The sequence below is a fragment of the Myotis davidii genome, unplaced genomic scaffold (genome assembly GCF_000327345.1).
Source record: "Myotis davidii unplaced genomic scaffold, ASM32734v1 scaffold1832, whole genome shotgun sequence".
NCBI lineage: Eukaryota > Metazoa > Chordata > Mammalia > Chiroptera > Vespertilionidae > Myotis > Myotis davidii.
The window spans coordinates 517,170-534,647 of record NW_006283151.1 but is presented as its reverse complement, the minus strand read 5'-3'; the positions used below and the strand labels follow the sequence as shown (position 1 = coordinate 534,647).

General features: G+C 38.4%; 1 protein-coding gene across 5 annotated transcripts in view; it reads right to left on the bottom strand.

Moving 5' to 3' along the window:
* Positions 1–17,478, bottom strand: part of CLCN3 (chloride voltage-gated channel 3) — a 78,040-nt gene that overhangs the window by 18,878 nt on the left and 41,684 nt on the right. For all 5 annotated transcript variants that reach the window (XM_006753489.2, XM_015563084.1, XM_006753491.2 and 2 more), the window contains 7 exons: positions 16,186–16,343; positions 13,655–13,754; positions 11,665–11,852; positions 9,824–9,946; positions 7,761–7,967; positions 4,044–4,124; positions 2,587–3,132 (listed from right to left, as the gene is read on the bottom strand). In XM_006753489.2, the coding sequence (XP_006753552.1) occupies positions 2,587–3,132; positions 4,044–4,124; positions 7,761–7,967; positions 9,824–9,946; positions 11,665–11,852; positions 13,655–13,754; positions 16,186–16,343 (1,403 nt within the window). The remainder of the gene's footprint in view (positions 1–2,586; positions 3,133–4,043; positions 4,125–7,760; positions 7,968–9,823; positions 9,947–11,664; positions 11,853–13,654; positions 13,755–16,185; positions 16,344–17,478) is intronic.

The window sequence follows — 17,478 nt, the reverse complement described above, 5'->3', positions numbered from 1 at the left end:
TAGTCTCCACAATGTACAGCTGTGAAAGCACACTAACACTAGAGAATATTAGTATATGAACTAGAGGCCCGGTTCACAAAAATTTGTGCACTTGGGGGGGGCCCTCAGCCCGGCCTGTGCCCTCTCGCAGTCTGAGACTCCTCAGGGGATGACCACCTGTTGTCTTAACTGGGCCTAAGCTGGCAGTCAGACATCCCTCTGGCAGCCCGGGAGCCCTCGGGGGATGTCCATTTGCCAGCGGGGAGCAGGCCTAAGCTGCAGTCGGACATCCTTAGCACTGCTGAGGAGGCGGGAGAGGCTCCCACCACCACCACCGCTGTACTGGCAGTCGTCAACCTGGCTTGTGGCTGAGCAGAGCTCCCGCTGTGGAAGCACACTGACCACCAGGGGGCAGCTCCCACATTGAGCATCTGCCTCCTGGTGGTCAGGATGCGTCATAGTGACCAGTCATTCCTAGTCGTTCTGCTATAATAGGAGTGCCTGGCCAGCCTGGGTGAGGGGCTGATGGCTGTTTGCAGGCTGGCCACAGCCCCTTCAGTTTGGGGGTCCCCCATGGGGTGCCTGGCCAGTCTGGGTAAGGGGCTGAGGGCGATTTTCAGGCTGGCTAAGCCCCCCAGCAGGGACCCTGACCCCATGAGGGTGTGACCAGCCTGGGTGAGGGCTGATGACTGTTTGTAAGCTGTCCACGGCCCCCAGCCACCCAAGCTCTCAGTGGAGGCTGGCTGGAAGCAGGTATCTGGGATTTATATGTCTTCTATAATTGAAACTTTGTTGCCATGAGGGGAGCCCACAGCCAGCTCAGGGCCAGCGGGAAGCTTGGCTTCCTCCATTGCCCAGGCAACCAAGCCTCCTGCTTGCTCCAGCTCCGTGGCTGCCGGCTGCCCTCTTGGTTGGGTTAATTGGCATATAGTTGCTCTGATTGGCTGATGGGCGTGGCTTGGGGCATAGCAAAGGTACAGTCAATTAGCATCTTTGTCTTTTATTAGTGTAGATTACAGGTAGAGTAATTTAAAGAACAAGGATTAGCTGACATCTGATATACATCACTGACAGTCACATTAATAGAATTATATTTACTGGCAAATCACTATCAAATGTTATTCTCACTTTCATAAGTTAGAAAAAAACAATGTCCCAGGGAATAAGGACCAAGTCCTTGATGGAAAAAGGCTTTGGGCGCCCTAACTGATTTGGCTCAGTGGATAGAGCGCTGGCCTGTGGACTGAAGGGTCCCAGGTTTGATTCCGTCAAGGGCACATCTCCAGTAGGGGGTGTGCAGAAGGCAGCTGATCAATTTTTCTCTCTCACTGATGTTTCTAATTCTCTATCCCTCTCCCTTCCTCTCTGTAAAAAATCAATAAAATATATATTTTTTTTTTTTAAAAAAGGCTTTGGGCTTAGTAATGTAACTCTTGCTTCAGCAGTGTCCTTTCAAGGTAACCCTTACAGGGATACGGTAAAGTAGAAAAGTGGCTTCCTAAAGATATGAATATCCTGATTCTTGTGAATTCATTATGTTATGTAGCAAGGAGAAATTAAGGTTGGAGACAGAATTAAGGTTGTTAATCAGCTGACCTTCAAACTGGAGATTATCCTGGGTTATCTGGCTGGGCCCAAAGTAATAATAAAGGTGTTTTAAATGTGGAAGGATTTAGAAGAGTGAGTTCCAGAATGATGAGGTAAAGAAAGACTTGACCATCTGTTGCTGGCTTTGAAGATGGAAGAAGGGGGCCATGAGCCAAGGCATATGGGCAGCCTCTAGAAGGTGGGAAGGGGGGTGGGATCCCTGTCAATACCTTAATGTTAGCCCAGTAAGGCCGATTTTTGATTTATCTCCAGAAATGTAATAAATTTGGGTGATTTTAAGCCACTAAATTTATGCTAATTTATTACTGCAGCAATAGTAAACTAATAAATGGTTTAGAAATATGAATTTTCTAACACTCCTCCCACTAAATGGTAGAACATATATCCCGCCCCCTGTGCCTTGGTGGGCCTTTGTGGCTGTCTGGACAAACAGTACACAATAGAAGGCATGCTGTATGACTTCTTTGGCTAGGTTAGAAACGGTCCTCTTGGGACACTTGCATTTGGAAACCTGAGCTACCATGTAGGAAATCTAACCACCCTGAGGCCACCATGCCAGAAAAACCACAGAGGGAGAGATGTTAGAAAAGGCCAGATGTTCCAGCTCTAGCTGTCTGAATTTTCTCAGACCAGGTGCCAGACAGATGAATGTCTATGAGATGAGCAGCCTTAGCCATGTCTCATGACAACTGTATGAGAAACCAAAACATGCCAGCTGAGTCCTTAACCAAATCAGACCATTATCAAAAGCAAAATAAGTTATCATAAGCTGCTAGATTTGGGAGTAATTTGTTAAAATTAACAGATACCATGGCTCAACAATATATCCTAAGGATTTCTTTTTTTTTTTCATTTCTTAAAATTGAACCCAAAAATAAGAACTTTTTCAGGCCACGGTTATGAAACAACCACCTTTACATAAAAATTTCATCTCTCATTCCACATACAAGTTTTGATCATGCCAAGATTAGTTAAACATCACCCCACATTGGCACTTACCTTGATACCAAAAGTGAATACTGTCATTATGATTTTAAATATGAGTGCTAAGCATAACTGCCATATAGCTGAATATACTCCGACGCCTGCTGGACGATCAGGAATATCATCAACAATTTTGCTGGCATTCATGTCATTTCTGTAGTCACAAAGAGAAGAGGATTCCAGGGGCCCACAGTCTGTAAAAAGCTCTCTAATCAGTTCACTGGTGTTGAGCCTAGTATATGGATTAGGGAAAGCTATCACAGCAGTGATGGCTGCAACAATAATGACTTCAAGGACAGGATACTTTCCAAATTTGGTGGATTTGCGTCGACGACACCACGCTATATTTGCCCTAATGAAAAAGGCTCCCCAAAGCCCTCCAAATACCCCGAGGAGAATAAAAGGAAACAGTTCAAAAAGGTACCATGGTGTATGATACTCCACATAAAAAAGGACCAGACGGCTATTACCAAATGGATTAATGGATCTCAAAACAAATGCAGCAACTAAAGCAGCAAAAAATGATCTCCATAAAGTTTTAAGAGGAAAATAATAGCTAACCTAAAAAAAAAAGAGAAAGAAAAATTAATGATATAATTTTATAAAATGTTTCTGATATAACTTGAATAGTAAATATCATAGCTCTAAATTTTGCCGCCACGAGAATTTACATAGAATGGATTTCACTATGGTAAGAAAAATATTGATGTTTTTCTTTAACTGTCACTTCATTATACATTCATAATATCAACTAGTCATAAATGTCTAATAATTATTTAAAGTACCTAGCATTTCATATTTTCAAAATGAATTTCACTTCCAATCATAGTAGTTAACAACAAATGTACTGCAACCAGCTCCTGTTAGCTCATACAGAAGTATTTGATTTACCTCTTCTATATTAAATTTTAAAAAGAGGAAAAAATAAAAATAACTAAAAAAGTACATTTTAAAATATTCCTACTCATATTTTTGTGTAAATGTGTAAAAAGTCTTAAGCACCAAAGAGAAAACAAAAATAAACTATTCTACTAAAGCAACTAAAATGATCTCCTCAAACATCAATAACTGCAATATAAATAATCACAGAAGAAAAACTTACAAAGATGATTTAGGAATTAAAAAATTTAAATAAAAAGGCTATATTTAAGGTAATAGAGATAGATCGTTTTAAATATTTCTTTATTAAGTCAAATTCATATCTGCTTACTTTAATATGTCAGCAAAGTTAAATTTTAAACAATAACTAATGTTTGTAAATAATATATTTTTAAAAATTTTCTCAAGGTAAAGAACATATATAGTATATTACCTTTTATGTATGAGTGAAAAATAAGTTTATGAAAATAAATTTGAAAACTTAAAAACAAAGTCTATACCTACTACACTAGATATAAAACTGAAAAGTATGCTAAAATATACTTTAATGGTATTATATACAACTTTAATATATGTTCTTTTTTTTAACCTACCTCTTCCAGGCTAAAAAGAACTCCTCCGATCGGTGCACCAAAGGCCACAGAAACACCTGCAGCTGAGGCAGCTGAGAGCACCTAAAAAAAAAAAAAAAAGATGTGGTTTATTTCGTGTTTTTATAGTTCAAACATATGCCAAATAAAAATTCTTCACATTACTCGAATTTTCGAAATGACTTCTGAATTTAACTCATGTCTCCCTCCCCCCCAAGCAAATGCAAATATGTATTTCCTCTAAAAAGATTTTTTTATCTTCTGCTTTAATTAAAAGGTCAATCATATATTCAATATTCAGTAAAAAAACAACACATCTTATGCGAGATATGCTAATATAAATGGGATATAAAAAAGAGGCAATAAATACAGCCAACTTTCAAGATGTCTGTGAAGACCGGTGGAGAGAGTAGTAACTGGTTTGAGGGGAGAGTTTATGTATTTTTATTTATTTTTTAATCCTCACCCAAGGATATTTTTCCATTACTTTTTAGAGAAAGTGGAAGAGAGAGGAAAAGACAGAAATATTGATGTGAGAGAAACACATTGATTGGTTGCCTCCTGCACATGCCCCAACAGACCAGGGCCAAGGCTGGGGAGGAGCCTGCAACTGAGGTATATCTACTACACCAGATATAAAACTGAAAAGTATGCTAAAATATACTTTAATGGTAATTGTATATAACTTTAATATATGTTCTTTTTTTTAACTGGAATCGAAGTCGGGACCCTTCAGTTCACAGGCCAATGCTCTATCCACTGAACCAACTGGCTAGGGCTGTTTACTTATTTTTAAATAGGATATAATTTCTTCATATTTTAGAGCTAACTGCATCATCTACATATGTAAAAGGCTACGTGTCCAACTGTACATCCATCCGACCGTCCAACCAAACAACCGGCAGGTACATATGAGGCACACTGGCAATTTAAAAATAAACATTGACTCGTGAATGTGCGATACACATAAAGCTCTCGCTGGCACCAATTGCACGCATTTTAATTTATAATACTATATTATATATACTATTTTGACATGTAATTTTTTGCAGTAACATAATTACTGCACAAATCTTTCTTCTAATTAATTTCCTTTCAATATACATGAATCCATGCACCGGGCCACTAGTCATTAATAACTGCCTTAGTCCAAATCCTAGTAAAATATCCAGGGATCTTAAAAACTACTGAGTTTCCCTATGTTTTCACTACCCTAAGTCCTCTAAAAATACTGCCACTACCAATATGGAGAGCCTTCAGCACAAACAATGGCTGCCCCTTAGGATACAGCCTCACCAGCCAGAATCATATAATAACCTCTCTTGTGGATCTTCTCTGCAACTTCCTGGTCTGTCACTTGGACACTGCCCAAGTCCCACCAGTGTGAAGCCAACTACACATTGGGTATCTATTTCTAATTGCTTTTCTAAGAGTCTTTATTCTTTTCACTACTTCAGTAAATATTTGAGGCTACCAAAGCATTTCCTCAAATGGTCAAGTTTTACATTTCTGAAAAAGAAATTAGAAATCATCAAAATTAAATTGTAAATGATTAAGAGTACAAACTACATAGTCAGGTTACTGTTTGGTAAATTAAAAATAAGTAGGTGTTTTAATTAAATCGTATCTGGCTTTAAAAATACAGACTTTGCTTATTTAGGGAAGAAGTGTGAGAAAATTTAACTTACTTTCTGTTTTGTTTTTCCCATTAATGGAACTGCAGACAACATATTTAACTGAATTTTCTAATTCTACATTTAATAAAATAGAATTTTACAATCAAACTAACACCCATAACACATATTTTAATCTTTAGTATTTTAGAATCATTTAATTAAAAAATGTCGAAGAAGTGGGTATAGGAAGAAAGACAAAATATGAGGCTTTAATGCTTTCACTAACAAGTACCCTAACAAGTAAACTCTAGACATTTATATACTAAGGTGACAGAATAAAATTGTCATAAACATTACTAAACATCACAGTGTGTATATTAAAATTCAGATGAATTAAATTTCTATAACAGTTTCTAATAAATTACATTTTTCACTTAAAATGAATAAATAAAAATACAAATCTTACCCCCCAAATTGTCATGGTACCATAGCAACTAAAGGAATTGAACTGGGGAGACAAATACTATAGTTCCATTTAACCATTAACTTGCCCTTCTATAGTATAGTTTAGGTTTTGCGTTGAGAAGACATAAACACATGTCCACACAGTCATAGTAGTAGTAGTAGTAGTAGGATAGTTAAGAGTATAGACTTTAGAGTGGAAGAAAAATAAATTTTAATCTACACTCTGACATGTATCTTGGGCAAATTAGCCAAGATTTAGTTTAGTTACCTATCTATAAATGAGAATAATAATGCCATGTTAATAGGATTATCGTGGGATTAAATTTTAAGATGCAAGTAAAGAATATGACATAGAACCAGATAAATAGTAAGTAATCAATAATAATGTTAGTTATCCTAATTACATAACAGCGATTTTCAACCAGTGTGCCATGAGAATTTTTAAAACATGCAACACCTAACTATTTAGTCAGGGATACTGGCCTCTTTTCCCTTTTGACAAATAAAAAAAAAATGACAACAGCCAATACAATAGCCTTCCGGTGTGAATGAATCAAAATTATACCTATTTTTTGTCAGATTGGCAAAAAAATACATTTTTTTGGTGTGCTGCAGAATTTTAATAATTAGTTTATGTGTGCCATGAGATGAAAAAGGTAGAAAATTGCTGTTATATACAGAATAGTACTGAAATCACAATTATCATCCAGATAGAGCAATGATGCTCTGAAATGTTCCACTTTTAGACTACTGCAATGCAAGGACGTTTCAGTGCTAACATTAAAATGAACTGGAATTATATCAATTGAGGAATTAAATAGTTTGATAAAAATATTCTACTTTTTTCATTGTAGTATAAAAAACAACAGGCTGAAAGCTCTTCCTATGCTAGGGCCAGAAACCCCTGAATTCTCAATATTTAATGAGATATAAAATACTGTACCTTAAAACCCCAAAGGGCTCTGCACCATCTAGGACTGCAGATTAGACTGGGAAAACTGGATGGGATTGGGCCTGCAAGTTTAGAGCTAACACAGAATATCCCAGGAGCCTACTTTCCTTCTAGAAGACATCCAGAGCAATTTAGAAACATCAGGGAAACTCTGTAAGATGTAAAGTTTTAAGACCTCCGGACCTAGACGATCTCAGGCTGGCCTTTTAAAAAATGGTAAAAGAAACTTCCCTGAACAACTGAATAAAGAGGAGTTCCTACATCTCCTTTAATGTAAATCTCTGATTTAAACCTCAGGCAGTCTAGAGGCCCTCAGAACTGCCCCTGGTGCCAGACAGCTCTCTGCAGATGACACACACACCCACTGGCATCAGACACTCCTCCCAGAGGAAAACACAGCTGTTAAGATTTCCAACCCTGGAGAAATAATTATGGTGAGGGCGAAGAGTAAAATAATACTACATTTGAGAAATGCTTCAGAGGAGAGGAGGTATAAGGCAGAGCACTTAGCGATTATTCACAAAAAGAAAAGGAAGCAACCATTTTCCCCTTGTAATTTTAATCTGAACACAAAATGTATCCAAAAAGTAAAGAGTAAATGTGATTTTTACACTAGAAAATTCTTCAACTGAATTAAGTGTATATGACATATATTTATACATCAAATAAACTAGAAAAGGCACTTACCTCCCTTTTTTTAGCTTCATTTGTGCTATACTTTGGAAAGAGGTAAGAAAAAATATTTCCACAACAACAGGCAACATGTACCAGGGGACCTTCTTTTCCTAAACTCAATCCTGATGCCACAGCCAGTACTAATGTGATGGTTTTAATCATTAAAGTCCATTTGCCCAAGTAACCTCTGATGATGAATCCACTCAAAATAGTTTTAATCTACAAAGGAAAGATTAAGACAGATTGATATAAAAAAAAACCAAACACAAAACATGAGAACTTAACTAACTTAAGTTACTCTCTTGTTTTACTCAGAATACCACCTCATAAATTTTGGTGGACTATGAACAATTTACAATTAATTTTTCAAAAGCTTTAACTAATATGCTACATATAATAAATTTATATCATATTCTAACACTGTCCCAAGCAAGGATAGAAGGCAACCCTATCTCACCAACAAAACTAAAATATCAGGCCACGTTCAAGGGAATACAGACCTTAATACAAGATATATAACTACAAACCAGAAAAAGACAAATTTGAATATCTGTTGTAGAAATATAATAGTTAGATATTTTTCAGACATTTTGTGTCAGAAATAAAGATATTATGCCTTCTCAGTATGTAAATTATATGTAATATTTATCTATACGTTAAGTGACAACTGTTAAATACTGTATGATATTGCTCCTTATTTAAGATATTCTTTTTTAAAAAAATATATTTTATTGATTTTTTTACAGAGAGGAAGGGAGAGAGATAGAGAGCTAGAAACATCGATGAGAGAGGAACATCGATCAGCTGCCTCCTGCACATCTCCCACTGGGGATGTGCCCGCAACCCAGGTACATGCCCTTGACCGGAATCGAACCTGGGACCTTTCAGTCCGCAGCTGACGCTCTATCCACTGAGCCAAACCGGTTTCAGCAAGATATTCTTAATAGACTTTGAAAATCACTACAATTTAGCTTTTAAAAGAAATGCACTAGAAAAAGTGGTAAATTATTTAACACAGAAAAATACAAAGTGGGGGAAAGAAATGAGTTGATATGATGTTCAATCCTAACTATAGCCTCCTTTACCGTTGATAAACAATAAAACACAAAAGTTTGTGCTATTGACTCACTATGACCCAATGTTTATTTTAAAGTATAAAATGGTTATAAATATTATTTGCCAAATCCAAGAATTAATTTATTTAAAATATATTTATATAGAAAAAGAGAAAGAATGTATTTAAATCAAAACATCAATTTATCAAATAACTTCAGGCTACAAGGTAATTCTTCAGGTTCTTGGGGTCTAAGTAAGTTTTTTGTTGTTGTTTTTTTTTAATATATTTTATTTATTTTTTACAGAGAGGAGGGGAGAGAGATAGAGAGTTAGAAACATCGATGAGAGAGAAACATCGATGAGCTGCCTCCCGTACACCCCCCACTGGGGATGTGCCTGCAACCAAGGTACATGCCCTTGACCGGAATCAAACCTGGGAACCCCCAGTCCACAGGCGGATGCTCTATCCACTGAGCCAAACCAGTCAGAGCCTAAGTAAGTCTTATGCTATTTGGTTAGCCATGTGATAAATTAGTGTTAAGAAAAAACAAATCAACCTCCAAGGTAAATGGTGAAATGACTACAGGGCAGAATTTCTTTCGATGTCTACAATAAGCTTACATTTTTTAAACTTTTCTTTTTTGTTTTTTAAATATGTTTTTATCTTGTTTTTTTTTAAATATATTTTTAGTGGTTTCAGAGAGGGAGAGAGAGATAGAAACATCAATGATGAGAGATAATCACTGATCGGCTGCCTCCTGCAGACCCCATTGGAGATGGAGCCAGCAACCTGGGCATGTGCCCTTGACTGGAATCGAACCTGGGACCCTTCAGTTTGCAGGCTGACACTCTACCCACTGAGCCAAACCAGCTAGAGCTAAACTTTTCTTTTTTTATATTACAAACAAACCATTCCCCCAACCCAAAAAAACCACACAACTACTTTCCCTTGAAGCAAAAAAGATAGTCATCATAACAATTACTAAATGTTTAATGATACTAAATACTGTATGGCTTACCTCTGGAATTCCTGAGCCACAGGCATATGGAGCAAATACCTTTACCAAAGAAACAGCAAGAAAGGCAAAACTCAAGGCCCAGAAGATGTACATTATGTAGTTCATGATGTAAGAACCAGGACCCTATAAAGCAAATAGTTCAGTAGTATGAATTTAATTTATAGTGCACCACTAATGCAAGTGCTTGCCTCATAAGAAATGGGTAGAACTTGTAAAGGCTCCTGGTTTACTTCCAAATAATAAAAGCTTTACATGAACAAACATTTAAGTAGAATCCAAAAACATATTTGTATCCATCCCAAGGAGACTTAGTCTTATTGTGCAGAGCCTCAACTATACTTTAATCTCTAAAATTCAGCTATAACCAATTTTTAAAAACATATCCATATATGATCCTATAACAATATATATACTAGAGGCCCAGCACACGAAATTGTGCAGGTAGGGTCCCTAGGCCTAGCCTCCATCTTTCGCCCATTCGGCAGTCCCCAGGCCAAATGCTGCCTCTGTTGCAGGGCTGTCAGGCTGTTGGGATCACCAGCTCATGCCCGGCTGCTCAGGGACTCAGGCTTGTGGGAAAGCAGGTGCAGGCGACTTCACCTCCATGCGCGTGCGCCAGGCTGGCCGCTGATGGAACACGCTGCCTGTTGGGGGCGCTCACGCGGCGCCACCGCTGCTGTGGCTTGAGGCACTGATGGAAGCTGCAGGGTGCGCCCACAACCTTGCTGCTCTGCCGTGAGCGGCCCCAAGCAGGCAGCGCATTCCATCAGCGGCCAGGCCAGCACACACGCATGGAGGTGAAGTCACCAGCGCCTGCTTTCCCGCGGGCCTGACCCCCTGAGCAGCCAGGGATGAGCTGTTGATCCCAACAGCCTGACAGCCAGTCCAGTCTTCCCACCATCCACCCCGGTCCTGCCCCCCCATTCACCATCACTGATCCATTGGAACCTGGAGTTGGGGGCAGGGACCAAGAGGTCAGCCGTTCAGCCTACTCACCAGTCCCCAGTCCCGCCCCGCTCTGCTCACGGGCCAGGGGGGAGGGACCAAGAGGTACTCAATGCACCACATGGTGACCAGTTGTTTGGTCATCCTGGTCATCATGAACACTGGTTTTTTATTTATATAGACTAGAGGCCTGGTGCACAAATTTGTGCACAGGTGTGGTCCAGCTGGCCCCGCCCCAGATTGGGGTGGGGGGCCAATCAGGGGTGGGGCCGGCCAGGGAGAGGGGCTGTGGGCGATTGGCCAGCCTCGTCCACTGGTCAAATTCCCAGTTGAACTCCCAAAGGGACAATTTGCATATTAGCCTTTTATTATATAGGATAATATTCTAACTCCTAAAATGTTCATTATAGAACATCAAGAACAGGATAATAATCACTTCAATACTGTAATGCCATGAAGAAAAATCTATGGATTTCTCCAAGGTATCTCCAGTTAGGCCTTATTTTACTAAATTTTTTGATAATTCATACTTCTCAAATAATTGTGAAGTAATATGTTAAGCAGCTTTAGTAACCTAACTTCATGACAACTGTTTGTGGTTGTTACACAGATCCTACTGCACTTCTTTTCTAATAAGAAATACATTTCACATCATAGCCCAGTAGACTCGTATGTGACTGTATGATTAATACAAGAGTTTCTTGAAACAATACTTACATTTTACTTGCTGCAAAGTAGTCTCATATTTTCATTCTATCCTATTACATTTCTTTCTTTTTTCCCCTTTAATGCAGGTTGCAATCATCTAATATGTGATTAACTCTATAATTAAATGATTTTAGAGATTCATTTCTCTACAGCAATTTTTAATTCATCTTGAGACAAAGAAGACTTACCTCTGCTTGACCTATAATTAACTCTGCCCATGTTTTCCACTGTGGACATTTATCCCTCTCCTCAAATGTTGTTTCACTAGATCCCCAACAACACTGTTCATGGTTGTACCACAAAGCATTAAAGCAAATGCCTTCCTTGAGGTCAGTCATCCAATCAGCAGCAATGTCTATTAATCCAGCCAATGCCCCTATAAAAACAAGTCAGAGTGGTAAAAAATTAAGTTTATTTTTGGAGTTAAGAACTATCAAGTTAAAAAAGCCAAGGAAAACAGGGACTCCCAACAAATAAAGGGTCACATCGGTAATATAATATGAATTTAAGATTTTTAAATTTTCATTATCATAAGTTTATACTACTTTTTAAAAACTGTAAATTCTTTAAAACTGTCATTTTTTGTTTGAAATTAAAACTAGTTACATCATTCAAATTAATTGTGATTTTTTTAAAAAGGTGTTTAAAAGATACTAAAACATATTCAAAAGACAGCTACTTGGCAGAGGTTCACAAACCTGGTTATTGAAGTCAGAGTTTTTACTAGTATGTTTCAATCCAAAACTTAACAGAATCAATTTAATGTCCATTAGAAATAATTAATGAAACTCCTAGCATTAATTACTGTGATAGATTTTCATTTTTTTCTTAAATATCAAAAGATCAAATATATCAAGATCATTTACTGAGAGGATATAAAAAAATACATAAATTTATGGCCAAAATCTAGGTCCTTTCACCATATAAAAAGATCAATGAGTCACATAATTCTTGTGCATGTCATTTAGAGTTATCAGTAGTTCCCTCTATTCTCCACACAAATTTTAATTTTTTCTCATGCTCTTCTGGACATAATCTTCCACAGTGGAAGCTGAAAGTCATTAAAACAGTCCTTACTATTTGTTTTCAGATCTTCAATGCTATTCTTAAAAATCTCACACACACAGGCTTTGTGGTTACTCTAGCATACACGGTGGTTAAAAGTGTAGGCTCTTGAACTAAACCGCCTAAATTTAAATCTTTGGCCATTTATTAACCTCTGTCTGTGCTTCAGTCCCCTCGTCTGTAAAATGGTGATAATAATAACATATATACCAGAGATTTTCAACCGGTGAGCTGCAAGAATTTTTAAAACATGCAATACCTGACTATTTAGTCAGGGGCACTGACCTCTTTTCCCTTACACTATCAAATAAAAAAATGACAACTTGCCAGTACAATAGCTGTATGGTGTGAATGAATCTAAAGAATACCTATTTTTGCCCCGGCTGGCATGCTCAGTGGTTAGAGCACCGGCGAGTGCACCGGGTTTGATTTCCAGTCAGAGGCATGTATCTGGGTTGTGGGTTCGCTCCTCACCCCAGTTGATGTGTCTCTCCCACATCGGTGTTTCTCTCTCTCTACCTCCCCCTCCACTACCTCCCCTTCCTCTTCCTCCTTCCCTACCTCCCTCCACCCCTCTCTGAAAAAGCAATGTAAAATATCCTCTGTTGAGGATCAACAACAATAAAATGATACCTATTTTTGTCAGATCAGCAAAAAATACATTTTTGGTGTGCCACAGAATTTTAGTAATTAGTTTATGTGTGCCATGATATGAAAAAGGTTGAAAATCACTGACATATACCATAGAATTGTATGAGGCTTACATATACATAAAGCTTTTAGAGCAGTGTATGACACATAGGAAGCACTCAATAAATATTACTTACTTATTATGAAGTTAACTTTAAAAGATATTGATAATCTGGTCCAAATCATGTACTTTACAGACACAGAAACTGAGCCCAGAAAGATTTAAAAAATTGAATAGAGCCAAAATGAGATGCAGAAGCCTCCTGCCTTCTAATCTTGTGTTTAAGAAGAGTTTTGGAGGAAAGAAAGAAAATAAAAATGATTTTGAAAACCCAACAATACCTGAAAAAAAACTGTGGAAAGGAGAGAGACCTACTTATTGTTCTGTTAACCAGAAAAGGACGGCATTAAAAGTTTCCTTACCGGATGCCAATCCTGTCAGTGTTACCACTAGCCATCCTGACCACGCATCATACAAGCTTTTCGTCATCTCCCATGCTGACTCTTTCTTTTTGCTGTTGATCTGAAATTAGAAATGCTTATGCTTCATTTTCAAACTATGACTAGAAGCCACAATTCTAGAATATAACAATTTTCTCATTGCACACAGGACAGTACTTTCTATACTAAATAATGGGGAAGGTGAGTTTGGGGCGGAAACACTATCAGTTGCTATATCTGTAAACCAATGACAAACATTTACCCAGAGATACATATTTTAGTAAGAACTTCAGAATTTGAGCCAAGGGATCCATCCAAAAACCATATAAAGTATGACCCAGACTGGTCTAAACCGTATCAAATTTAGCTGGTATGCATCTTTTATATTCACAGAAATAAGGCATTAAAGCTTGAAATGTGGATCATTCCCTAGTCATCTCTGCTCCTAGAAGCTAAGTGGATTATTACTTTAAAAGGTAAGGTCAGTGAATAACAGGTCCATGCCCATTAATGTAGTACAAAACAATCATGTAAATAAAGGGACTATAAAAATAAATTTACAAATAAATGTATAGGTCTGTAAATATGCAGGAATGAAGAGCTCCCATCCCACTGGCAGGTCCAGAGGCCCTCCTTTATCACTGTGTAAGGCAGATGTATCCTCCACTAAATATTGTGGAGGAGGTGAAGTTAGCATGGTGTTAACAGGTTTGATTTCCAGATCTCACTCCACTAAGACACAGGAAGCCAAGTCCTCCTCTCTTAATAAGAATGCACTTCTAAACCTAAACCCCTGTTTTACTAGGATTGCTGCTTTAAAAAGCCATGTTCTAGAAAGACATGTACCATCCGATTCCTCTCATATGTGGAATCTAATGAATAAAATGAACTAACAAGCAAAAAGGAGACAGATTCAAAGATAGAGAGCAGGCTGACAGCTGAGGGGTGAGGGGCTGAGGAGGGGGTAGAGGGATTGAACAAAAAAGAAAGAAAAAAACTCATGGACACAACAGTGTGTTGATTACTGGGGGAGGGGTTGAGTGGGGGAGGCTGGAGGAGGGTATGAGGGGATAAATGGTGGTGGGCAGAGACTTGACTTGGGGTGGTGAACACACAATATAGTACAGATGATGTTGTGTGGAACTGTGCACCTAAAATCTGTACAATTTTGATAGCCAGTGTCACCCCAATAAATTCAATAAAAAAGGGGGAAAAGCCATATTCTAGAAACTTCATTACTACTAGCACAGAGATAAAATTGGCTAAAAAAGGGGGGGCAGGGGGAGCAATATCCTCTGAGTAGGACTTCAGTGCTCAATTGTCCCCTAGAAGGGCACCAGCAAGAGCTTTATATGTATCGTGCATGTGCGAGTCAACTTAGCCTTTTATATAATAAACTTGCTGAATTAGACCTGCTCCAGCACTGCTGTGAGGATCAACTGAGATGAAGCATGTGAAAATGCTTCACAGATGCTTGGTTAAACTGTAAAATGTTTGCACCTGGCTATAAAGCAAGTTTAGTTCCTGGGCTGAAGAAACTCCAAGGAAGCTAGTGGCTAGGGAGAGAAAGCTGGACATTGCTACATGACGCCATTACCTGGCACCCACAGCCACTGTCTCCAGGCTGGGCTGTGGGCCGCATTTTGCGCCATGGGGTCTTGGCAGCGTTGGTTGCAATTTGGTGGGGTGTCGCTCCGGGGTGGTGGTGGGATGTGTCCCATTTGGGGGATGCAAGTGTTTGTGGGCACTGGGTCCACGCTGCTGTTTCTTTGTAAATGGCCAGTGCGCATCATGACAGCGCCTGCCCTCTGGTGGTCAGTGTGCATCATAGCTACCAGTCGGATGGTTGGATGGACACTTAGACTTTTATATATAGATTGCAGACCATAAAGTTACAAAGGGCTTTTTGGAATTTAAAATTTTGCTGTCAAAGAGATTTCTTTCTTTCTACCTCTTTTTTTAAAAAATGTATTTTTGAATTACATTATACCAGTAAGTCACAACCCATAACAAGAAAGATCCATAAGTTGTACTCTTTAATAAAAGCTGTTTTTTTGAATAGTGATTCATTACAACACTCATTATCAATTTGAGAAACATTTCAGAATTTAAAAACTGAGAAAAGAGATAAAAGAGCAACACTGCATAAAACTATGTCCCCAGAAAGTAATTACTTTTGAATAATGAGAATTATGTAATGCTTCCTGTTTTGCCATAGCTGCTGTGCTGATCAAAGCCCAAAATCATGCTGACTTCCAAATCTTGAACTTGGCTTAATCTTCCCCCCCTAGTGGACCCTGTTTTCCTTTCTATTTTGTCTTACTACACACTTTTTTTTTAAGCTACCTCAAATCCTTTCTGGAAAGATATGGGGTATAAACAAACTTTAAAAAAATGCTTAAAATAACTTTAATGCATAACATATATTTTGACAGTCTGAGATCATTGGCAGAAATATATTACTAAAGTATCTAATTATGACTACATTTTTGTAAGTAACTGAAAATACTTACCCGTCTATGCCTTTCTCTATCTTTACATTTCTCCCGGACCCAATCAATAGTATGGAAATCATCATAAGTACCAACGCCTGGAATTGGTTCATCCAAAAGATCCAGTAAATGTGTAGAACTGTTAATGCTGCCTCCATTTGTCATTGTGTAATGAGTTCCTATAAGCAAAAGAGGAATAATGATTATGTTTTATGAGAAACAATGGTGAACTATGTAACCTACTTACAAGTTCATTTATAATATTATCACTAGAAATCATTACAATAGAGAAATTAAGAAAATGACCCAAGTTAAGAAAAAATTATGTAAAATTTATGTAAAATTATGTAAAATTCGGAAATAAGGCAAAGTGATTATGGCATGTCCTTTTTAAAAATATATATATATTTTTATTGATTTCTGAAAGGGAGTGATAGAAACATCAATGATGAGAGAGAATCATTGATCAGCTGCCTCCTGCACACTCCCAGCTAGGGATCGAGCTCACAACCCAGGCATGTGCCCTTGACTGGAAGCGACCCTGGGACCCTTCAGTCCACAGGCCGATGCTCTAGCCCAGCTGTGGGCAAATTATGGCCCGCGGGCCGGATCCAGCCCATTTGAAATGAATAAAACTAAAAAAAAAGGAAAAGACCATACCCTTTTATGTAATGATGTTTACTTTGAATTTATATTAGTTCACACAAACACTCCATCCATGCTTTTGTTCCGGCCCTCCAGTCCAGTTTAAGAACCCATTGTGGCCCTCGAGTCAAAAAGTTTGCCCACCCCTGCTCTAGCCTCTGAGCCAAACCAGCCAGGGCATCTTTCATACTCATACTAGAGTATCAAAAATAAGCCTTCCTCATAGACTCTAGTCCAAGACCACTAAGTAAGTTTGGACAAGTCATCTTTAAATGTTAAATATCCTATATATTAAAAGGGTAATATGCAAATTGACACTACCAGCCAAACAACCGGGAACTACCGGTCACTATGATGCACACTGACTACCAGGGAGCAGATAAGCAAAAGAGGGGAGCACCACTCAACCAGAAGCCAGGTCATGGCTGGCCAGAGCAGCGGCAGTGACGGGACCCTCTCCTCCCTCCCCGGCAGCGCTAAGGATGTCTAACTAATGGCCTAAGCCAGCGAAAATCCCTCAAAAGCTCCCCCGCAGGTTGGGCTGAGGGACCCAACCCCCAAATGCATGAATTTTGTGCACCAGGCCTCTAGTATAATATAAAGTGTATACACATAGTAAATAAGCAACACATAAGAATCAGCTATCTTATTGTAACCATTTTCTAACCA